Source organism: Bos grunniens, chromosome 1, assembly GCF_055505025.1.
Source record: "Bos grunniens cultivar Pamir isolate PY7600 chromosome 1, Bosgru_T2T1.0, whole genome shotgun sequence".
NCBI classification, from domain to species: Eukaryota; Metazoa; Chordata; class Mammalia; order Artiodactyla; family Bovidae; genus Bos; species Bos grunniens.
In genome coordinates this window covers 61,198,464-61,223,287 of record NC_141165.1, presented here as the reverse complement: position 1 = coordinate 61,223,287, position 24,824 = coordinate 61,198,464, and the positions used below count along the sequence as shown (strand labels likewise).

General features: G+C 42.2%; 1 protein-coding gene across 13 annotated transcripts in view; it reads left to right on the top strand.

Annotated features, from left to right (window-relative positions):
• Positions 1-24,824, top strand: part of TNIK (TRAF2 and NCK interacting kinase) — a 405,472-nt gene that overhangs the window by 269,478 nt on the left and 111,170 nt on the right. For all 13 annotated transcript variants that reach the window (XM_086394188.1, XM_086394149.1, XM_086394139.1 and 10 more), the window contains 4 exons: positions 1,101-1,191; positions 3,707-3,837; positions 15,388-15,442; positions 17,644-17,722. In XM_086394188.1, coding sequence (XP_086250314.1) covers positions 1,101-1,191; positions 3,707-3,837; positions 15,388-15,442; positions 17,644-17,722 — 356 coding nt within the window. The remainder of the gene's footprint in view (positions 1-1,100; positions 1,192-3,706; positions 3,838-15,387; positions 15,443-17,643; positions 17,723-24,824) is intronic.

The window sequence follows — 24,824 nt, the reverse complement described above, 5'->3', positions numbered from 1 at the left end:
ATCGAGGCAATTTTGAGAAACAAAGGTGAAAAATTTATGCTGCCAGTTTTCAGGACTTCTTATAAAGTTGCTAAGTAGTTAAGACAGGGTGGTATTGTCATAAGGATAGGCAAATGGCCAAGGAAACAGAATGGAGAGTCCATGAGCAGACCAGACCCACTTCTTCTGGTCACCTGATTTACACCCAGAGCAGTGCTACAGTGCATGGGGAAAAGTACAGAAAATAAATAAAAAATGACAACACTTGGGTATCCAGTGCTTGAGTTAGCAAGCATTGATATAATATGATTTGCTTCAGTATGCCAATTTCAGATTCCTTTAGGTTACAGTGTATCTTAGAACAAGTCTGTTTTTAGAACACATACCACATAAAAGCCAAAGTCAGGATAATTCATGGAAAAATGGAACACAATGAGGTTGAGATGTCCCTGAATAATTATTTCACATAATGAGCACAAAGTCACAAATATCATAAAGCACTAAAAATGACAGTGGTGAACATTAACAAAGGAAGTAAAAATTGCTATTTTCCTTTTTTTTTAATGTGAGACATTGGTTAAAGCTAATGGGAAATTTCTTGCTTGGTCTGAGTAATACTGTGCTTAATTAAAATTATATAATAGAAGATAACTTTTAAACTTTTAAATTCAAAAATTGCCCCCAAAAGTGGGGACTTCTGTTAAATCAGTTTTCTGTACAGAGTCGGTAGATGTTCCGGGTACCAGCTGGCGAATGCAGGTGGTCCTGACTTTTCAGAGTGCTGTTAGCTGAGACATGTGCATGTTGGAACCAGTCATATCACGGCTTGTGTGGTTCCTTGTTACCCGAGATCGAAGTTGATATGCAGGTGTTTCATTTAGCACAGCACCATGCATTGTAAGGACTGCCTGTATATTTCAGTTTATACTGATCAGTTGCTTGCAGTTTAGAATAAATGAATATTGTGCTACATTTGAATTATGACCACATGAAAGATATGAATACAATAATGAAAGGATCTCTGGGTAAGTTTGAATTTTTTGGATCATTAACATCCAAAATACATTTTTTTGCATCTGAATCTATATTCCTATTAACCTTTCCCAACTCTGTCTCTCCAGGGGCTGAGTCACCTGCACCAGCATAAAGTGATTCATCGAGATATTAAAGGGCAGAATGTCTTGCTGACTGAAAATGCAGAAGTGAAACTAGGTAAGAATAGAATCCAGGGAGCCTAGGAATTATAGGAATTGGTAGGATTGTTTCAGCTGTTTTTCTTTTTGAATAATGAATGTAAATGTATCACTGTGTATTTGGAGGTCATTGTACCTGGAATGGAAAGGAACATGTTTCTTTTCCTATTTAAAAAACATTTTTTAAAAGCACTTTTAGGAGTGAACTGGAGAACCATGTGCTTAATCAATGTGTAGAAATAATTGAGCTTACTTTTTAAGCAAAGAGCCTTTAGATTAGAAGTGGCTGACCTTGAAATGGTTTCCCATATCTTATAGTTTGTTTATGTTGTTGCTGCTGTAACAGAACAACGGTGACTTATTTTTAAATTGAAAATATCCACACACATTTAGAATAATGAATTTCCTGCTATATTCCCCTATATTTTAAGTGCTGTTTACATCGATTTCATTATTACCTAGGGCACCTGTACAAAATGGATGCTTGATATTCTACTTTACACACATATTGATTATCCCACTTCCGTCTGCCAGAGTTATCAGTGAGGGAATCCTTTTCTCTGGTCCTTTCCATTAGAGCCCTTCCCACAATAAATCTGGGATTTTCCAGATGAGGTAGAGAATGCCCACATGCATTTGACTGCTTGATGTATACAAGTAAGAGCATACATTGACAGATATCCTATAAGAGATGCAATTTGTCTTCTAGAAAAGAATCACTGTCCATGATTGTTTCTTTTCAAAGAGACTTAACTATCTCCTATGTTTATATCCCAAACATTCGCTCTTGCCTTTTTGTTAAAATATACAATTTCCATTTTTTTTCTTAGTTAGCATTTGGGGCCAAGCTTTCATCTCATGAATATTCTCTTTTAAAACAAAAGCATACATTAGGTAGGGAAAACCTTTACATATGTACTGACTACATAAGCTATCCTCAGAATGTTCACTCATCACTATTAACAGTTACTTGTGAGGGACTGTTATGTTCCAGATCATGTACAAAATGCTTGAAGGCAGATGATTTCACTTAAACATTACAGCAGCTCCACGTGACTCTCAGCATCCTCATTTTATGGATTAAGAAAATGAAGCTCCAAGAGGTTTGTCTACTAGGTCACATACGAATAAGTGTCAGAAATGAGATGCAAATTTAGGCAGTCTGACTGTGGAAACTTAGCTGATTACCACTGTATTTGCATCCTCTAAACACTCTCCTTTATGGTCCAAGCTTGCCTTTTATTTAACACCTATTTTTGGTCCTCCATGGAGCCCTGATATAACCAGATATAACTCCTTGTGCTTTTCTCATTGATGTACTTTATCCATTTATATTAATATATGCAATTTAAACATATACATTCACTAGAGATTATCATGGGCTTCCCTGGTGGCTCAGATGGTAAAGAATCTGCCTGCAATGCAGGAGACCTGAGTCGGGAAGATCCCCTGGAGAAGAGCATGGCTACCCATTCCAGTATTCTTGCCTGGAGAATTCCATAGACAGAGGAGCCTGGCAGGCCACAGTCCTTGGAGTCACAAAAAGTCAGACACAATAGAGCAACTAACACACACACACACACACACATAGATTACTATACTAAATTAAGTAAGTCAGACAGATATCATATGATATCACTTATGTGTGGAATCTGAAAAAAAATGATGCAAGTAAACTTATTTACAAAACAAATAGACCCACAGACATAGAAAATAAACATGGTTATCAAAAGGAAAAGGTGGGGGAGGGATAAATTAGGAGGTTGGGATTAGCATGTGCACACTGCTATATATAAAATAGATAATCAACAAGGACCTACTGCATAGCACAGGGAACTCTACTCAGTACTCTGTAATAACCTATAGGGAAAAGAACCTGAAAAAGAGTAGACCTGTGTATATGTATAACTGAATCACTTAGCTCTACATCTGAAACTAGCAGAACATTGTAAATCAACTATACTCCAATCTAAAATAATTGAATATACGTATTTAATTTAACTGCAGTCACAGTAGTGAAAAGGAAGAAGCATCCTGAGTGCCCTCAACAGATGAACGGGTAAACAAAATGTGGCACCTACAGACAGTGGAATAATACTCAGTCTTAAAAAGGGAGAACATTCTAATGCATGCTGCAACATGCATTAACCTTTGAGGACATGACATTAAGTAAAATAAGCTAGTCTCTAAAAGACTAATACTGCATGATTCCACTTATATGAGGTATCTGTCTATAGTAGACAGATTCATAGAAACATAAAGTAGAATGGTGCTTTCAAGGCACCTGGGGCAGGAGGGAGAAAGAGGAGTTAGTGTTTAATGGTTCAATTGAGGAAGATGAAAAAGTTCTGGAGTTGGATGGTGGTTATGGTTGCACCGGAAACTGAATGTACTTAATACCACAACACTGTCCACTATGAAGTGGTTAAAGTGGTAATTTTATGTTGTATATTTTACCACAATAAAAAAATATTCATTTTATCACCATATAAGACCTTCGATCACAAACTATTCATTTGTCTTCCCTTAACTAGTGGACTTTGGAGTCAGTGCCCAGCTTGATCGAACAGTGGGCAGGAGGAATACCTTCATCGGAACACCCTACTGGATGGCGCCAGAAGTTATTGCCTGCGATGAAAACCCAGATGCCACGTATGATTTCAAGGTGTGTCTTCTTACTCTTCATAAGTTTCCAGGCATGCCTAAACATCTCCCTCTGAGACTTGTAGAGAATTTGCTCATGGCTTTGGTCTTGTGATTTGTATAATCCAAAGGGAAAACTAAAAGACATTTCTTGAGTTTAAAATTATGACATTCAAATGAGAATCTTTTTAACAAACTCACCCATCATATCTCATTGCCTATTTGTACAAAAAATATGTATATGTATATATATATTTAAACCATTTTCTATGTTCTTTTAACCTTCTCTTGCTTCTTACTAGAAAATAGATTTCTATTTTGGTTGTAGTTTAGATTTTTGGCAAAGCATATGTATTCTGAGAGCTTTTTATGTTAAAAGAAATCAAGACATGAGTTTGTTTTCTTAGGTCATCTTTTTCTGGTTAAAAACAATTATATTTAGTCATTTCTACATAGTTCAAAGTTTAATTATTAGAGTTTCTTTTCAAAATGAGAGAGAATCAGATAGGTTGGTAGCTACTTTACAGTGTTTCTATAGCCTATTGCCATGTTTGATAGAAATTTGATTTGTGGCTTGACGTTTTGTATCATCAACTGGAAAATTGCTAGTAACTCAAAGCAGTGTTTAAGTGGAAAGGTGTAAGTTTTCTCCTCCAAGAAGCCTCCTCTTTTCCACAGGTGCATGGACTTTTCACCAAAGGACTTTAATGATTACTTTGAAATACCCTCATCTTACGGATGTGGGAACTCCACAATGCACACCCAGTTGGTGTCTTCTCACAGACTTGGCCCCCATATCTCCAAGCTCTCTGTTCAGAGATTTTCCTAAATATTACCATGTTTCTCTATGATGCACTCCTACATAAATATATATAGGAGTATAAGTATCCAATATATAAAATATAAATGTCCAATTTACCAACAAAACAGCCTCTGAAGAATATATTTGAAGAATTCCTCTATTAAAGAACATTTTTAGTTCTCCACATATGGTGTTATTATTGAAATCAGGTCACAAAGATGCAAACATTGCAATGTCTTTGGGACCCAGTGTCTCAGGGCACTGACAAAATTATTTGCCTCTTTGGAGAAATGCAAGTTTGAAGGTCTAAAAACAAAATAATCTTCTGTAAATTTCTTCCTTCTTTCACAGTTAGTCACTGTAATAACCTGACAACAATCTGTCTGAACGCAGCTGCCAAGTTAAAAATTAATCTTTTGCCAAAATAAATGTCATTTATTTCAACTGTTAATGATAAGCACATTTAAATAATTTAATTTGCAAATCCCTTCAGAGGAGCCACTACAAAATATATGTCCCAGACCAGATATGTGTACCATGATTGGCTATAAGCAATTCTTCAAACTATAGTTATACTTAACAAGTGCTAACTGGTCTATATCTTGGCCACAGATATTTTAAATTGCTTTATAACATACCATAGAGAATCAGAGTGTTTCAAACATTTAATCTCATTTTAGCCTGTAAGTATTTTGTCTGCCTATAATATATATGGGACTTTTGTTCTATGGCATAAAATAGATCCCTGTGACTTAGCTATTTTCAGTAGAGTGTCTAGAAGAGGACTCCTCTGATCAAGCCGAGGCTTGGAAGTAAACTGATATCTTGAATCTCTTTCTTCAGATTATGGTTTATAGTCAGATTAAGGAATATAGCTTGGGGTTGGTGAAAAATTTTTGAGCCTAATGCATAATCCTAGTGTGAACAAAGCCTGATGCATAATCATAGGTGTGGACAAAGCCTGATGTATAGCCGTAGGTGTGGATAAAGCCTGATGTATAACCGTAGGTGTGGATAAAGCCTGATGCATAACCGTGGGTGTGGACAAAGCCTGATGCATAACCGTGGGTGTGGACACAACCTGATGTATGAATAACAGGGAGCATCGTGCTGCACTGGGACATTTCAGAGGTGCTGGAAGGTCCTGAGACACTAGGAAATCAAAGATTAATTTCTGTGTTTTTTATTAAAAAATAAAGGATCATGATGAGAGAACAAATTCAACCATATCAGCCATTTTACACCTTCAGTGCAACTTACTTTGTTTGGATTGTCATAAACGTAGGTTGTGTAAGAGGAGGAAGTCATGGCAAGAATATGAGCTTCGCTGGCCACTTGTCATGAGTTAAAGAAGGAGCACAACCAAAGGGTGGATTAGGAAGACCAAGCAGAAAAGAAGATTTGGGGGTTCTCTGAAGATTCGTTCCAACCACCTTGCAGTTTTTCTGTGGATCAGAGAAGCTATACTTTAAATAATCTTGCTACTTCTTTCTCAGCATCAGATCTTATTCTTTTTTTCTGTTTAGTGTTCTTAGGAATGTGGCCAGTCACCAGGAGACAGCTCAACAATACATCGACTTTCAAAACCATTTATTCATTCACTCAGTGTGTATTTATTGAATACTCACTATGCAAAAGGAATTAGCCACGCTCTACCTGTATATGCAGTTTTTTCCTAGAAAGTCCATTTGCGACTTTATCAAAGTTCAGTGGTTTGTTGCTGTGTTTGGTTGTCCATTTGACCCAGGGTGTATCCTAGCCTCAGAGACTGACCCTAGCACTCGAGTCTCTCACCTGCTGTGGGCATGTTTAGAATAAAAGTTAAGTTGAAGGCCACTGGGCTTTGTCAGGTTTTCTTTCACAAAAGCCCTTTCTTTCCAATAAAGACAAAATGCAAAGGAATATAGTTTGGTTTTATTATTTATTTCTTTTTTTAAAGATTTTTTTCATTTCCTTCTGGCTGTACTGTGTCTCTGTTGCTGTGCGGGCTTTTCTCTAGTTGCAACAGGCAGGGGCTAGTCTCTAGTCATGGCGCCAGGCTTCTCCTTGAGGAGGCTTCTCTTGCTGCGAAGCATGGGCTCCAGGGCACTCCACTTCAGTAGCTGCAGCTCCTGGGCTCTAGGGCACAGACTCAATACAGTACACATAGAGGTGCACAGGCTTATCTGTTCTGCAACATGTGGGATCTTCCCAGGGCAGGGATTGAACCTGTGTTTCCTGCATTGTCAGGCAGATTCTTTACCATTGAGCCACCAGGAAAGCCCCTGAGTATTATTTTATTTGCCTAATGTCTTTAGAAACTGCTGTGTTTTTTTTAAACTATAGCAATTCAGTAAAATAGGAGCTTCTATATAAGAAAATAGGCTGAAGAGCCCATGCTTTTTCTTGCAGTCTGGTTTTATCTGATACCTGCTGGGCACAGTATGCCACTGCCTGAAAGTAGCCCCTACCCTAAGGAGGAGCCAGAATCTCACCCTTTCCCCTAGAGCCCTTCCTTTCTTGTTTTCAGAAAATCTGTCAAAACACTTCAAGCAAAAGGCAAGGTTTCATTTTCCTGATAAGTACGTGGGGCAATAATGAAAGCTTGCTCATTTAATAATAAGCATTCAAAAGACTTGGAATTAATAAAGCTGTTCAAAATTCCTAGGCTGTTTAAATTGTTATTTTTTTAACTTGAATTTCATTTCAGTTAGATGGGATTTGCCGAGTGTTTTATAGTCCTATGTATTTATTGCTTTGACAGAACTACTCACTGACGGACGTTCTCTGTGGGCAGGAGCCCATTCGTAGTTGAATAAAGACTGGCACAGCTGCCCACAGGAATACTACACAGCCATCTGAACAATGAGATAGTGTATATGTTGAAGTTGGGCAGATTCCAAGATACAGTGTGAGGTACACAAAGCAGCTTACAGTACGCATAGTAGAGTCTGGTTCGCCCCTACCTGATGGATGGATGGATGTGGATGGAGAAATTAAACTTCTTTTTTTAAACTTTTTATATTGAAGTATAACTGATTGACAGTGCTGTGATAGTTTCAGGTGGGCGGCAAAGGGACTCAGCCATACATACACATGTATCTGTTCTCTCCCAAGACTCCCCTCCTGTCCAGCATGCCACTTAACATTGAGCAGAGCTCCCTGTGCTACACAGTAGGTCCTTGTTGGTTATTCATTATAAACAGAGCAGAATTTTTGTGTTAAACTTTTTATTTTATATATCTTTCTGTAACTGTTCTAGTTTTTTAAACCGTAAACTGGTGATGCTTTTACAGCAACTTAGTCAAGTAAGAGAAGTATGGTGAAATGGTGTATCCCCTCAACCCCACCACCATCCACTGGCCTGATCTGTGCTCATGTCATTTGTTATCTGCCTAAACTCTGAGACTTTGCACACAGGTGCTGTGGACCATTTAAAGACGTAGATGTCTCCTGCAGGGTTTGGGTGAGTATTGTGCTCTGGCTGTAGAGCAAGTACTCATTCTCTTGTGTTACAGATAATTGGCTTTATTCAGACAGAATGAAAAGGACCCCTGAAGGTAAGAGGCTCAGCTGGAGAGAAAGTGAGCACTTGCCTAGCCAGGGAGCATCACCAAGGTGTATGTGATGTGCTTTGTGAGAGGATGATCTTCACATTGCAGAATGAGGTTTGCCTCTCACATGAGGCCTGACCTCTGTCTACTGAAATTTCAACAAAGCTCCCGTCCCCGTGTGACAGGAAGAAAGGATGATATAGACACCACCGTTACTGTTCCTGGCAGAGACAAACTTCTATCCAGCATATTCCTCATGCTGCATGTTCACACCCACTTGCGTAGGACTTTTTAGTCGGACATACTACCACCCCATCCAGGCTCTCAGTTGATCCCCAGGTGAAGAAGATAACCTGTTCATCCAATATTTTCCCTATGGTCACATTACAAATGTATATGAACAAGGAATTCTGGGGGAGATGAGATTATGAATAACTACCTCTAAAAAAGGCTGAGCACCAAAGAATTGATGCTTTCAATTTGTGGTGCTGGAGAAGACTCTTGAGAGTCCCTTGAACAGCACGGAGAACAAACCAGCCAATCCTAAAGGAAATCAATCCTGAATATTCATTGGAAGCCTTGATGCTGAAGCTAAAGCTACAATACTTTGGCCGCCTGATGCAAAGAACTGGCTCACTGAAAAAGACCCTGATGCTGGGAAAGATGGAAGGCAAGAGAAGAGGGGAGCAACAGAGGATGAAACAGTTGTATGGCATCACCCATTCAATGGGCATGAGTTTGAGCAAACTCCGGGAGATAGTGAAGGCCAGGGAAGCCTGGTGTGCTAAAGTCCATGGGGACGTGAAGAATCAGACATGACTGAGCAACTGAACAACCTCTGCTTGAATGACCTCAGTCACCCTGATCTCACCACCTTGGTTCTGTTTATATATAATGTAGTGTATATGATGTAGGGCATGTCAGGCCTTTGAGGTTGGATAGGATTGGTTTAAAATGTAGACATCACTTCCTTGCACTGTATAACTTCAGGGAAGTTATTTAACCTTTCTGAGCCTCTGTGGGAGTATATGACAAGGCTCTATTAGAATAAAGTGAACTGACATATATTAAGGAATTAATTCACTACCATTTGATAAGTAGTCAATGTATGGTAGTTAATATTCATGTTTATGTTTCATCTGAAGGTACTGCCATTTGGAGACATTTTGACCTAAAACAAATCCCAGGAATATCATAGAATTTGAGCCACCTATTTGTACTACACACCTCTAATTTTCGACTTGCATTGAGCCACAATCTGCTTCTCTACTTACACCTCTAGATTAAGGTGCTGCCCTTAGGGACCACATAAAATAAATTCATTTTGCTTTTTCCAGGTGTAGCATTTCCAAAAGGAAAATAAGTTGCATGTTGAAAGACTGATTTCTGGTCTTCGTTTAAAAAAAAAAGACTGATTTCTTGGTCTTGGCAAAACTTGGTAGACTCTACTACACCAATTGCACCTGTTATGAAGCTCTTGTTTGTGAGCTCTAGACCACCCTGCTAGCTTCTGCTCAGGGGTGATGGGGTCAGGACTCAGCCAACCCCATTTCTGCTTGGCCATCGGGGTAGCTCGCAAGGCTGGAGGAAGAAGGACACACCTTTTCCTGTTTGCTTCCTCTAAGCTTCCTGTTTACTCCTGTAACATCCCAGAAACATCTCTGAGTACCAGGGCTCCTTGTTACTCACCGGTTTGCTCGTTGAACTGCCAGTCAGTGATAATTGGACCTCAGGCTTTGTCTGTGCCAGTATTTGTTAAATACCCACTGTGTACACTGCTTGTGTTAGGAACTTTGCATATATACCTTGTTTTTTAATTGTTACTATTTTTAATATTTTTTTTATTCACTTGGCTGTATTGGGTCTTAGCTATGGCACATGGGATCTTTCGTTGTATTGCTCAGATCTCTAGTTGTGGCACATGGGCTCAGTTGTTGCGGCACGTGGACTTTGCTCTGAGGCATGTGGGATCTTCATTCCCCAACCAGGGACCAACGCATGCCCTGCATTGCAAGGCAAATACTTAACCAGTGGACCAGCAGGGAAGTATCCTGCATATCTTACTGAATTCTCGTGTTAACCGTGCAAGATAGGTGTTCTATTCGTGCTACAAGTGAGGACATCAGTTCAGAGGGTCGAGGGGGGTCACCCCAGGTCTGCTCGCTACACGTGTTCTTTCTACCTTTCAGGGCACACTGGGGCTCTTCTCCTGCCTGCCCCCACCCCCCCACCTCTCTCTCCTTGTATGGCTGGTTCAGCCTTCTGAAAGTCCTCTTCACTTGTTGAGCAACCCAGCCCCAAGAGGAATGGCCTCTTGTGATGTTCAAGTTCCTCTGTGCCAGCTAGCCCCCCACCAGCCAGAAGTTGCGTGCTTGCCGCTGCCTTCTCGGAGGCACTAGAATTTGTCTCTGTTCTGTTGGTGATGCGCACAGTACTGGGCTATTAATCATGCTGCCGGCCAGGCTGCGCAGCACCTCTAGAATAATGAATTACCCAACCCCTGCCAGAATGAGTCACTCCACGGCCACGGAGGAAACTTATCTCTCCCAACTCTCTCCTCATCTTGTTTCTCCCTCTTCCCTCTCTCGTCTCCTGTGATCTGTCTTGCCAGTTGTAATTGGAACATTTTCTCCCGTATTTAAGTTCTGAAGTGTCTCTGGGACTTGCTAATATATCCAAAGGCTTAAATAAGGCCCGTCAAGGACGTTTATTGCTTTCTAGCATGGGCAGTTAAGCATAGCTTACAAGCAGCTCTGGGTATATATGGCCAGGAATATAAATGTTCCTTTTGGAATACAAGAGAATCCCAGAAAGGGGGAAAAAAAAAAAAGATCCTAATAATGATATCAAATGAAGGCTTAAAGAAGAAATAATCTCTGGCCTGGTCACGTGACAAAGGATGCACCGGAGTTGGGATGTTGTGATCTTGCGTTTGAAGGGGTTGTTTGGCGGGGTTGGGGAAAGCAGCCAGAGAGAGAATCTGAGATACTGTGTACTGAATGAAGGAAACATCACTCTTTCACTAACCCTTCCTGCTCCTGGTGGCATAAAGGGAGGATCTCCCAACAACTGGGACCTCTCTTTTTCCTTACTATCGAAATATGCTTCCTCACGTGATTGCTCCATACATACGATCACTAAGAAATGTTTTTAGGCATACTTACATTTCTTGTGTCACCAGGAGTCTGGAGGAAGGCAGGTGAGTGTTGATTGATGTCTTCAAAACATGGGCTCCTACCTTCCTGCCCTGTCAGCCTTAGTTTGTCGACTTACTGCCTCATGGTTGCAAGATGGATGCTGTAACTCCAGATGGCATGTTTGTATTCAAGGCACTAAGAAGTGGGAAAGAGTTGTCAAGACACCAGCTGTATTTGTCATTTATTTCAGGAAAAGCAAAAGCTTTCCCAGAAGATGTTTGCCTGGGTCTCAGCAGCCAGAACTAGGTCACTTCCTTGACTGCCATCCTTAGCTGAGGGAAATCTGGATACCGAGTTTAGCTTTCCTATGCACTGAAATGGAGGCAGCAAGGGCAGTGCAGATTGAAACGCCTGTTGGGTTAGCCAACAGACAGTACTGGCCACAGCCAATTCGAGGGAAGCCATAGAAGGCTACACTGGGCAGGCAAAGGCAGTCTTACCTCACAGTGGAAGACAAGGACATGATGAATTATTCTTGAGCCCGCTGTGTACCGGGTTTTGTGTTAGGCAGCATGCCTGCGTACATACACGTCACAATTGTCTATTGTGTAGTGGAAAGCTGAGCTCTGTGCGGTCTTCTGGATGCAGTTAAATTAGGAACCTGAACTTGAATCTGGGTCTGTCTGACTTATTCACACTGCCTCTAGGAAGTTGAGCACTGGTTTAGGATGCACCTCACTGAATCTCAACACCTTCATCTGAGTCACCAGCACTTTAAGGTACCTGTAGACAAAGGAGGAATCTGAAGTGATTATTTTATGGGTCCCTAATAAGGTTCTTAAAGTGAGTTATTAGGTTCTTACATTGTGATGATAGTTTAAAAAAAGAACTAGCCTGGGAGGCAGGAGACCCAGCTCTGATTAAAACCTGGTGCTTAGTTGCTCTGTGATCTTAAGTCATTTTTTCTCCTCTGTGAAATGAAAAGTTGGACTAAATGACCTACAAAAGGTCTAAGGGACTTTCCTGGTGATCCAGTGGTTAAGACTCTGCATTCCCACTGCAGAGGGCACAGGTTCAATCCCTGGTCAAGGAACTAAGGTCCCACATGTTGTGTGAACAAAAACAAACAAACAAAACCATCCTTCTACTGAGGGTCTAGCCTTAAGACACTTAGGTTTTGCTCCTTTCTCTCATGTGTCTATTCACTCGACAAGTATTTATGAAGTACCTACTATGTGCCGGGCACTGTTTTAATACTATGTACCAGTCAACAAAGCAAAGATTCCCTGCCCTTGTGGACTTCATGATCAAGTGCGTGTGTTGTGGGCAGAGGACACAAACAGTAAACAAAAAAACATAATAAATTAGTGATGAGTCAATTACACAGTTGTCAGAAGGTGATCAGTTCTCTGGGGAACAAAAGTGGGAAAGGGGGAGGGGTCTGGCCACGCTGGGAGAGAGGTTGGGTGGTCCTCACTAAGAACAAAGCATCTGAGCAAAGCCTTTCGTGGAGGGGAGAGAGTCAGTCCATACATGATTAGGGTCAGTGCTGCAGGCAGAGGGAATATCTGAAGCAAAAACCCTAAGGTAGGAGTTTGTGTGAGTTTTCTGAGCCATCTTCTTCCCCTGTCTGAAGACTAGCCTGGAGCTTTTCTCATCCCGGTTCCATCACTTTCTTTCAGCTATGTTGGCTTTCAAACCAGTTCAAGCTTCCTAGACTTGAAAGCCATTTAATTTGACTTTGCTATGGCAGGTGGGGACAGAGAGCCCAGCCACTGCCTTCGTGTTTGCATCTCGGTTCACAATGCACAAACACTCGGTTTCCCAAGATGCTGGATAGGTGGTAGGAGACCTGCCGAGGCCTGGAGTCTTAACAGAACAGCCCAATCCCTCCGCCATTTCCAGACTGTTTTCTGTTGAATGCCTCCCGTGCAGTAAGTGAGTCAGGGTTTTCGTCATGTTCCCCAATGATTGTCTGTGTCAGTGAACCATCATGTTCTGGTACAAGAGAGCTGTGTGTTCATCTTTACAGTTGCTGCTCTTGAGCCAGCCTGTGAGGGATGGGCTGGGCTTTCCCCATTAGCTCCAGAAAGAACCTCAGTGAGCAAGACCAGCAGCCTGCGGGAAGATTTAGCAAAGCGCCAGGCTGTGCCACTCTTGTCTGTGTGTGTGTGTGTGTGTGTGTGTGTTCAGCGACACATTTGAATATACCTTGAAATGGAACAAAGAAAGGATGATAAAGTGATGTTCTATGCAGAGATGTTCTTGGAATCTGGGCAGTGGTTTTGTGCAGGTGCATTATTATCTCCAAATAGACTGAGAACTTGTAACATTTATATGGACAGGTTCATGGGCTCGTGAATTAAAGAATCCCTGCTTGGTCCTAGTGTGGGGTTAGGATGTGCCCCAGCCACCTGCTCTAAGGTAGATCACATTTTAGGCAAGAGTCTAGATCCCCTTGAAAGTCCTGTTCAGGTTGTATGGGCCTCAGTTCAAATACTGAACAGGCCTAGGTGTCACCCACAGGATATTGAGAAGTTTAGTTCTAGGGAATGGCTCAGGGAGGAGTTCATAGTTCTCTTCCAGTTACATCTCCTTGACGTGTGACCTTGACATTTGCTTGGTGGGCAAGGGAACTTAACTTTGATCTCTGAAATCTTGTGAGGTTACAGGTGAGAATTTAGAATGATATACAAAATGCAACGTATATTTAAAAAGAAAGGGAGCATGAGAGTCTTCATCAGGATTGTGAACTATTGAACCAAGTGTTACGTGTGTTGTCTTAGCAGTGTTTTTGGCACTTCCTGGCTTGGTTTTCCCTTCTCTCGATTTGCTTCCCTTCTATGCACTATTTAGAAACAGTTGAGCGATGTGCACAGAGTGGGGGAGAAGCATATTGTTCAAGATTGCATAGGTCGAGGTGGAGGCATTAGCCTAGAAAATTCTGATAAGAGCATGAAAGTTAATCTGAGAATAAGAAAGACAATAAGGGTTTAGGATTTCTGTTTTGCATATGTGTCTATTTACCAGATAAAAATATATGGTAATATTGTTCATTCATTTAACAAATATAACGAGCACCCACTACTCAGTGCTCTATTCTAAGCACTGAGATACAGCAGTAGACAAAACTAAACAAAAGCTTCCCCACCCTCATGTTGTTTGGTTAAATGATATGAATTGCTGGGCTTTTTTGTAGGTTAAAAACAAATGACTATAAATACTGTATGATCTAGCATCTACTACATGGTCTTTCCACTCTTAGGTCTTTATTTAAAAGAGATAAGAGCATACATCCATACAAAGGCTTGCACATGAGTATTTGTAGCAGCTTTATTTTTAATGGCCTTGACTGGAAACAACCCAAATGTCCATCAACAAGTGAATGAATAAACGAATGGTAGCATCTGCGTTGGTGCGGTGGAGCACTACTCGGCAGTAAGAAGGACTGAAGTACTAATATGGAAGGCAACATGGATGGATCTTAAGTACAATATGTTAAGCGAAAGAAACCAGGAGGTTTCATTCTATACAAAACTTTAGAAGATACAGACTAATCCACAGTAACACAAAGCAGATCAGTGTGTGCCTTGGAACGGGAACTGGGGTCGGGGACAGAAGGGCAGGAAATGGAGACTGCAAAGGGGCAAGTGAGACCTTTTGGGGAGATGAATGTGTTTGCTGCCTTGCCCATGCTGATGGCTTCACAGGTGTACGTGAACACCAAACCCTTTCAATTGGTACACTTGGGAGTATGTGCAATTAATTACTTGACAGTTTTATTTCAGTGAAGGTATTAAAAACAGTCAAACAGCAGCAGTTTCTTGTGGTTCAATCAGTAGGGAAATCTTAGTGATGAATTAATGTTTGAAACCTTCTATTTGTTGTTCATACATGTATGGAAAACTCACCATGTGTCAGGCACCATGAAAGGTATTATCAACGAGGAGCAAACAAGGCTGTTTTTGCCTGAAGTAGGTTTGAAAAGAGATGGCTGGACAGCTCTCCCATAGGCAGTTCTGAAGCAGTTGCCTGGTTTAGCCCAGGGAGCCTTTGTTGACTGCATTTACCCATGCTTCCGTGCCTTCCTTGTTTTACAGAGTGACCTGTGGTCTCTGGGAATCACCGCTATCGAGATGGCAGAAGGTGCTCCCCGTAAGTACCTTCCTCTGGGTGAAATCTGTTGCTGGCCTGCTCTGCAGGTGCGGATGCTTCCTTGCCAGTAGCTTTACTTCTGCTACACCGAGCCCTGCGTGGACTCAAGCTGGCGTACCGAGAAAGCAGAGTCGTCTAAATCAACCAGGAATCCATTCATTTCAGAGTGGTGTGAGGATTTGTATTTATGAGGGGAGACCAGAAAGGAGAGCAGAGCAGACTCTGAGAAGTCTTGTCTGTCTTATATACTCAGTGTATAGTCTAGTCTTCAGCTACTCTTCACCTGTAGTCAAACTGGGACTAAACCACAGAGAGTGTAAACACCAACATATCAGAAATGCAGAGCTGATTTTCAGGGCATGGGTTATGGGAACACTTATACTCAGTTGCTCTCATTCCTATTAAAATACTAATGGTTAGGTTGTTAGATTTCCCTGCTTATTTGAGACAGAGTGAGCAGGGCTCTGGCTACCCAAAGAACCTCCGCAGTTCCTGGGAATCTGGAGCATTGGCCCCACCGAGACCCTCCCCAGCTGCGTGGTCGTCACCTCTGAGACTCCATTCAGGAAGTGCAACTGACCAGGGACAGCTGCCACGATCGCTCCTCCCAAGGGCCACTCCCCTCCAGTGACCAAGAGTGGCAGGGATATAAGGCAGAGCCTTTCCTGGAAGACAGGGGGCTCCTTGGAAGGCAGCTTTCACTCCTTAGTTTCCCTCCTTGATTGCCTTCAACTGCAGGACAGCCTAGCACCCTTCCACCTGCTGTTTCTCCCTCCCACCTTCACTGCCATCAGACTTCATAGCAATCTGACAACTCTCCCAGCCTTCCTTGGCTCCTTTGCTATTTCCTTTCAGGCAGGAGTTTCCTCCAGTGATATTTTCTCATGTTTACTATCACCTTAGTGTCTTCCTCTTCAGAAGACCTGGACCAAAACAGGCCCTACGTTAGTATGACGAGTCATTGTGCTCATATGACTTTTTACCCTTGAGTTATCGTGGTATTCTTATTTCTCACTCCAGAATTAGTAGAATTCACCTGTAGCATGACTAGAGTGTTTGTTGACCAAATGTCCCTTATCCACAATGCTGGTAGGCATTTATGAATCAGAAAGATAATATTGGCAGTCTTGAAACTGTATCATCATGCTTAATGAGCAGTTACTGCCTGTGTGCTCCATCATGTCCGACTCTTTGGGAGTCCCCAGACTGTAGCCTGCCAGGCTCCTCTGTCCATGGGATTCCCCAGGCAAGTATAGTGGAGTGGGTTGCCATTTCCTCATCCAGGGATCTTCCCAACCCAGAGATTGAACTCGTGTTTCCTGCATCTCTTTCCTTAGCAGGTGGATTCTTTACCACTGAGCCACCTGAGAAGCCCCTAATGAGTAGTAGGAAGGAGCTAAAAATGAACTTTCTCCCAGCAGAATCCTTTAGCTTTGGGGGAGAATGTGTTCTTATTCTAGGCACACAGGAAACGATATTCCCAGATGTTTGAAGAGTAAACTAGTGAAATATTCTCATTGAATAGAATGTGTGAGTGTTTTTACTATAAATGATAATGTCATCTTTACAATGTGAGATATTTTTATGAGTCTTCTACCAGACTTCCTTTGCCTTAATCCTCTGGTCTTCCTGGGGCCATTGAACAAAACCAACCAAACAAACAAAACCCATCATGAAAAGCCTGAAAGCCATTCAAGGTATTTATCAATACAGAGAGAAAGGTGTTTTGGTGTAGTGCTTTATACTCCAAAAACCCATGTATTAATATTAATAGATAACACTGCATTTGGGGAAGCCTTCAGTGTATAAGAGATGTACCATGGATTATTTGGGATTTTACTAATTAAAAATAAGTTACTGTCTCCATTGTAGTTGTTATCTGGATGTTGTTTACTTGGAGTCTTAGATGGTTATTTTTAGCAAAGCAAAGGTTGTTGAGCCTTTGACTTGTTTTCCTTAAAAATGAAGTGCAAGTAGACATGTTAAGGGTCTCTAGTTGAAAGGTGTTAGATTTTTTGAGACTCCTGTAATCAGCCTCATTTAACGCTCACCAAAGGGAAGCTTTATGATCTCCTGACTCTGCTCACTGGTCAGGCCTGGACTCAGGATGCCATTTGGCAGCATTATCAGCACAGAAAGGATGGGCTTGGCACGGACTTGGCCCCCTAACCTGAGCTGGCCCTTGTTTTGGTCTCTTGCAGCTCTGTGTGACATGCACCCCATGAGAGCTCTCTTCCTCATCCCCCGGAACCCAGCGCCTCGGCTGAAGTCTAAGAAGTGGTGAGTTTGGTCTTTGGTGTTTTGCAGATCTAATGTCAAGAGTTTCTGCATTTCTGTTTGGAATGAGCTCAGATCTTTAGGTCCTGCTAACAGGATTAGATGAATATGTACTAAGACTTGTTGAATGATTTTCTGTGTGGTGTTATTCATCTTAAAGTACATATTAAGGACCTACTATTTGCACAGTAAGTCCTTATTCATTATGAGGAGATATTAGCTAAAGTGGGTCATGGAACTCAAGAAGTAACATGGAAACACTTTGATTTATCACTCAGAGTAATATCTTTCCCAGCAGTGCAGAACATCTCATCAGAACAGGTGATAGTCTAGAGTCAGCCCATTAGATTGGCTGACTTTTCTTCTGTTCCTTAAGTCATTAATTCCCTAAATGTATATACACACTTGGTACTGTGTGAGATGATTTCCTGCTCTGTGCATGAACATCTGTAATTTTTGTGTTTGCTATTGCTTGCTCTTTATGACAGGTGATACTGGCTTCTTTGTGGCAGTGATCTAACCTTTCCATTTAATAAACTGATTAACATAAAAAGTGACTTAAAAATACTAAGTGAATATGTGCATGGATGATGAAGGGTATGGTAAAAATTATAGTGGTAGTGTCTGATTGACTGGAGTTTGTAAACAGAGTTCTACAGATTAGAACAGGATTTGAACTTTTGGCTTTTTTTGTGCACTTACACCAGAGCCTTTGTGTCTTATTCTGGAGCAAAAATTCATTGCTTATTCCCTTCCCTCTGTGGATACTGTGTATCTTCCTTGATACATTCTCAATTCTGATTCCCTTTGCCATGGGGCCAATTCCTGAACCACTTAAGACCTCCTATCCTTTTCTAGATACCTTCTAGGCAGTTTTGAGCATGAAGGGACAAGAGCCTTCTGCCTTTTCTCATATCACTTCATGATCAGGTCCTCGTGTTTCTCACACACCCACCCACAGGTTCCCCCTCCAGGATACAAGAGCAATCTTAATTTATACCATTTCCAGGAATGACACAGTGACCCTGGCAGAACAAGAGAAAGGCATACTGCACAGAGAGAGGGAAAAGATATAGCCCCAATAGATGACAGCCTCAGAGTTAGTTGCCAAGGGCTGCATGGGGAGAGAGTGAGAGTTGCTATTGGTAACAAGGAGGCAGAGCGTCCCTCCTCCTCTCTCTGGAGGGTCGCCGTGGTGTGAGACATCACTCTCTCCCCAGCAACAGCTTTCCATTGGGCACCACACGGCACATGATCCACAGGTGCCCAGAGGCTCTGCTTCCTCCCTTCTCCCCAGAACAGCTCCCAGAAAGGGGCTGGCTCCGTTCTGGAAGATCCTTGGAAACATCAGGGACACTGTGAAGCTCTCCACGAGCTTTCTGTTTGTCCTTCATGCCACGCCTCCCAGGGAGGTTGGGAGGGGCTGCTGTGTCCAGTGGGCTGCACCCACCCCGTCCCCTCCCTGCCTCCTCTGTCTTCACTGATATTGGACAGGGCTGCTGACTCCACCACAGAGGACAAACTGACCACCCCTACCTGTGCCGTTTGCCCAGAGTGGCGTAGCCACACATCGCAGTTCAGAAATATTTGTGTTCATTGCCAGCTTTAAAAAAAACTGGCAACTGAGCAGTCCGTGGAGATGTCTGGCCTTTTTTTCCCACAGAGGTGCAGCCGCACTGCCCTGCCCAGGCATTCCTGCTCCCTTTTAGGGTGAGCCCTCATGCTTCTGCCCCCGTCACTGCCTCTTCCAGCCCAGAAGCTGGAATCCCTTGGTCACCACGCTGGTCCTGTCTTCTTCTTACCCCTGGTCTGCAGTGCCCTTCTGTGTGACCCATCTGGCCCCCAGAAAAGTGACTGACCAGTCCCTGTGCTACAGTTTCTTGGTTCGTTGACCTTGTTCCAACAGGAGCCACCCTGCACTGACCTTGCCTGAGAAGTACAGACTTGAGGGGAAATACAGGCTGACTTCTCTGCTTCAAAACTTTGGCGATGAGAGCTGATTTTATAATGCTGCAGAGAACTGGGTCAGTCCAGGCTGCCCTCGTCCCACCAGCCTCTTTGCACGGCCTTGCGTGGCTCAGAATGAGAGCCAGCTAGGAGAAGGAGTGCCACGTGCCAGCTGGTGGACAGGAAAATGACGTGGCTGTTTGAGAGCCAGTGGAGGAAACAAAAGCCCTGTAAAAATACACCTTCTCAGTCAGAACCCAGCCGTTATAAAGATGGTCGTGCAGCCCCCAGCCACAGGACACTTGGTGGGGCTTGAATTTGTCTACACTAGAATTCCAGTTTTTAAATGAAAATATTTAGGCACTTCAGAGTACTTGTATTGAACAACCAGGTTCAGAGTGATTTAAAATAGGTTAGGGTTTGGGAGGAAATAAAATATTTCTATTTTCCTTTTCCTTTTTTACCTTATCCCCCACCAAAAGAAACAAAACTTCAAAATGTTCTTTTATATCTACCTATTCTCTACTTTAATGAGTTATCAGGTGAAGTGCACTATTCCCGGTGTATATTCCAACATAAAGGAAAGATATAAACATCTGAATGCAGAGTTCCAAAGAATAGTAAGAAGAGATAAGAAAGCCTTCTTCAGCGAACAATGCAAAGAAATACAGGAAAACAACAGAATGGGAAAGACTAGGGATCTCTTCAAGAAAATCAGAGATACCAAAGGAACATTTCATGCAAAGATGAGCTCGATAAAGGACAGAAATGGTATGGACCTAACAGAAGCAGAAGATATTAAGAAGAGATGGCAAGAATACACAGAAGAACTGTACAAAAAAGATCTTCACGACCCAGATAATCACGATGGTGTGATCACTGACCTAGAGCCAGATATCCTGGAATGTGAAGTCAAGTGGGCCTTTGAAAGCATCACTATAAACAAAGATAGTGGAAGTGATGGAATTCCAGTTGAGCTATTCCAAATCCTGAAAGATGATGCTGTGAAAGTGCTGCACTCAATATGCCAGCAAATGTGGAAAACTCAGCAGTGGCCACAGGACTGGAAAAGGTCGGTTTTCATTGCAATTCCAAAGAAAGGCAATGCCAAAGAATGCTCAAGCTACTGCACAATTGCACTCATTTCACACGCTAGTAAAGTAATGCTCAAAATTCTCCAAGCCAGGCTTTAGCAATACGTGAACCGTGAACTTCCTGATGTTCAAGCTGGTTTTAGAAAAGGCGGAGGAACCAGAGATCAAATTGCCAACATCCACTGGATCATAGTAAAAGCAAGAGAGTTCCAGAAAAAACATCTATTTCTGCTTTATTGACTATGCCAAAGCCTGTGACTGTGTGGATCACAATAAACTGTGGAAAATTCTGAAAGAGATGGGAATACCAGAACACCTGATCTGCCTCTTGAGAAATTTGTATGCATTTCAGGAAGCAACAGTTAGAACTGGACATGGAACAGCAGACTGGTTCCAAATAGGAAAAGGAGTTCGTCAAGGCTGTATATTGTCACCCTGCTTATTTAACTTCTATGCGGAGTACATTATGAGAAACGCTGGACTGGAAGAAACACAAGCTGGAATCAAGATTGCTGGGAGAAATATCAATAACCTCAGATATGCAGATGACACCACCCTTATGGCAGAAAGTGAAGAGGAACTCAAAAGCCTCTTGATGAAAGTGAAAGAGGAGAGTGAAAAAGGTGGCTTAAAGCTCAACATTCAGAAAACGAAGATCATGGCATCCGGTCCCACCACTTCATGGGAAATAGATGGGGAAACAGTGGAAACAGTGTCAGACTTTATTTTTCTGGGCTCCAATATCACTACAGATGGTGACTGCAGCCATGAAATAAAAAGAGGCTTACTCCTTGGAAGGAAAGTTATGACCAACCTAGACAGCATATTCAAAAGCAGAGACATTACTTTGCCAACAAAGGTTCGTCTAGTCAAGGCTATGGTTTTTCCTGTGGTCATGTATGGATGTGAGAGTTGGACTGTGAAGAAGGCTGAGCGCCGAAGAATTGATGCTTTTGAAGTGTGGTGTTGGAGAAGACTCTTGAGAGTCCCTTGGACTGCAAGGAGATCCAGCCAGTCCATTCTGAAGGAGATCAGCCCTGGGATTTCTTTGGAAGGAATGATGCTAAAGCTGAAACTCCAGTACTTTGGCCACCTCATGTGAAGAGTTGACTCATTGGAAAAGACCCTGATGCTGGGAGGGATTGGGGGCAGGAGGAGAAGGGGACGCCAGAGGATGAGATGGCTGGATGGCATCACTGACTCGATGGACGTGAGTCTGAGTGAACTCCGGGAGTTGGTGATGGACAGGGAGGCCTGGCGTGCTGTGATTCATGGGGTCTCAAAGAGTCGGACACGACTGAGCGACTGATCTGATCTGATCTGATCTGATTCCAACATATGACCAAAGGGGCACCACTGTGGCAGAGACAGCCATGAACTCTTCATTATAAGCATTCAGCTGAGGATCATTTCCAAGGAATTGACTGAATCTACGACATACAAGGCACATGTATGTTGTAGTCTCAGCAACGTATTTATGTGTGTGTATTTAAAATATATATATATTTAAGATATATATAAAAATTTGTTTTTACTGAAATCAGGATTCTTTAAATTCTATAGTGCTTTACAGTTTTCAAAAGTTTCACGCACATGATTTCATATAATCCTGTAATAACCTTCATTTTCTTAGCCACAACCCTGCCGGGCAGATGCTCTGAGTCTTCATATTATGGGTGAGAGTCTGAGGCTTTAGGTGGGTTATGGGCCTTGCCCTAGGCTGCGCAGTGTTCGTTTCCCAAGTTTGTGACCCGTGTTTTTTCTACTGCGCCATTTGACTTCTCAGAGTTCAAGGTTAAAGTGGTAGAGAAGGAGCTGTACTAGTCCCTCAGAGTGAGCACCTTTCCCTTGAGCCTTAATATCAGGGAAGAAAGGCGGTATCATTGCTCTTTGCCCCTTTCATTGTAGGAGGAAAGGAGAGCTTCCCTGGGAGCAGGAACCTGGCCTTCCTGCCCCATCAGCGCAGTGAGGAGAGGCCTGGCGCTAAGGAAGTCAGGTGGTCCGTGCTCCAGTCAGTGTTCAGGCGGCTCAGACATTTGATTAGGCCTCCAGGAGGGTTACAACTTGGACTGAGTCAGAGGAGAAGGACGCTGTCACCATCTGTCTCCCTGTCAGCAAGTGACCAGTGCGGTGGGACTCCCATGTTTCCCTCCTCTCTCTGCTCTTGCTCGTGTATAGTGAGATTCATCCTACATGGATAAGCGTCTCCTGCAAAGGATTTCGTCCCCTCTCTCGTCCTGCTGTGCTCACCCTGGCCGCTCATCCCTCGTGCTTGCACTCCGTGCCGTAGCTTCCTTGCAGGGGCCACTGAAGAAGGATGAGGATGACTTTGTTCCTGTAAAAGGTGGTTGGTCTTGTCCTTTTCACATGCCCTTTAAATGTGAAGATTCCACACAGGCAAAGCAGTGTTCGACTGAGCTCACTGGAGAAGTCGTAACTGCTTATCTCTGGGAAGAGGGATAAGATTCCTGGTTTAAACCACTCAGGCTCCAGATGGAGACTGAAGGCCTGATGAGGTTGTCTTATCCTGAGTCCCAGGCTCACAGCAGCCTGGAACCCCAGCCTGCTGCTTTTACTCCAGAGCTTCCAACCATTTCTCTTATTTTATGAAACTACAGTTCCGATTCCTGCTGAGTTTTCTGGCACTTTTGTTTTAGAAATAACAATGCTTTTTTAGGGGTGCAGGGAGCTGTAAATGAAATAATGATAATAGAAAATATCAGAAAGTACTTCAGATAGACTAAATTTATTATTAGTAGTGTGACTTTGGACTTTATTAAAATCAAAACAAAAATTACTAGAGTCTTTTAAAATCAGCATTTTTTGCAGTCTCCTTGGAGGTGAGTGAGTCCTGCTCACTCTTGCTGCTAATGCATCCAATACTAATACACATAAAGTAATTCTGTTAAAGAATTCTATACTATTCAGTTCAACACAAGTTGGGAAAAACACCATCACAATTCTGCTCTTAGCCCTCAAGGCAATCCTACTGTTCTTTAAGCCTGGCGATTGTCAGAGAGGGTGGGACATTGTCATCAATAGTCAAAGTATTAATAATAATAATAATAATCATAGCATTTGTGATGTCACAGGCACAGTTCTAAGTATTTTACATGAAGTAACTCATTTATTTATCACAGCAGTCTTTTGAAATAAGTGCTAACAGTATATCCCCATTTGCAGCCAGGGAAACTGAGATACAGAAAAGTTAAACAATATGCCCCAAATCACACAGTTAGTAAATGATAGAATCTGAAGTAGAGAAAAAGGATAGTTCTAGGCAAGTACAAATTTTAAAGGTCAAATTGCCTTTAGGGAGTCTGAAGATTACCAGAAACTTTTAGCCCAAGAAGTTAAAGTGGTTAATGTAACGATCGTTCAGGCATTTTTAACACCTCCAAGGACAGAGAAGCCTGGCGAGCTACAGTCCCTGGGTTCACCAAAGAGTTTGACATGACTTAGCAGCTAAACAACAACAACAACACAATTTAACATATAAACAGTAAAATCTGAGACGATAAAGTGCTCAGTGACACTGGTATTAGAGAACTAGTGTCTCAGACGAAAAGTACCAGTCACTATCATTTATCTCTCCATGCCAGGCCTTGGGAAATTAGTATTGCTAATCTTGGGCTTTTTTTTTAAAGTGACAGAACTGAATTATAGGCAACTAAGACTAAAACAATAAAGGTATAGAAATGTACTTTAAACCCACTAGGCCTCTCAGCAAAGAGTCAGGTGATACTCAATGTAGGTGAAGTTTTTTTTACTTTTAATTAAATGTGTGATTAAACATATTGATTCTTTGGTCACACTAACTTACATAGAGACAGTACATCTTTGAAGATTTGTTGTAAGTAAGCATTATTTTCTCTTCAAGCAGAACCATTTGCAGAGGACATGGGGTTAACTGCCAGCTTTGTAATTTCGCACATCTTGGCTCATCCTCTGGGCCCAAAGATATTCTCTTGAGTATATCGTGAGATTCCTTCCCACCAGGAAACATACTGGAAAAAAGACTGCTATAGCTATTTCCATTAAACTCCCTGAACACGCTCTCATTC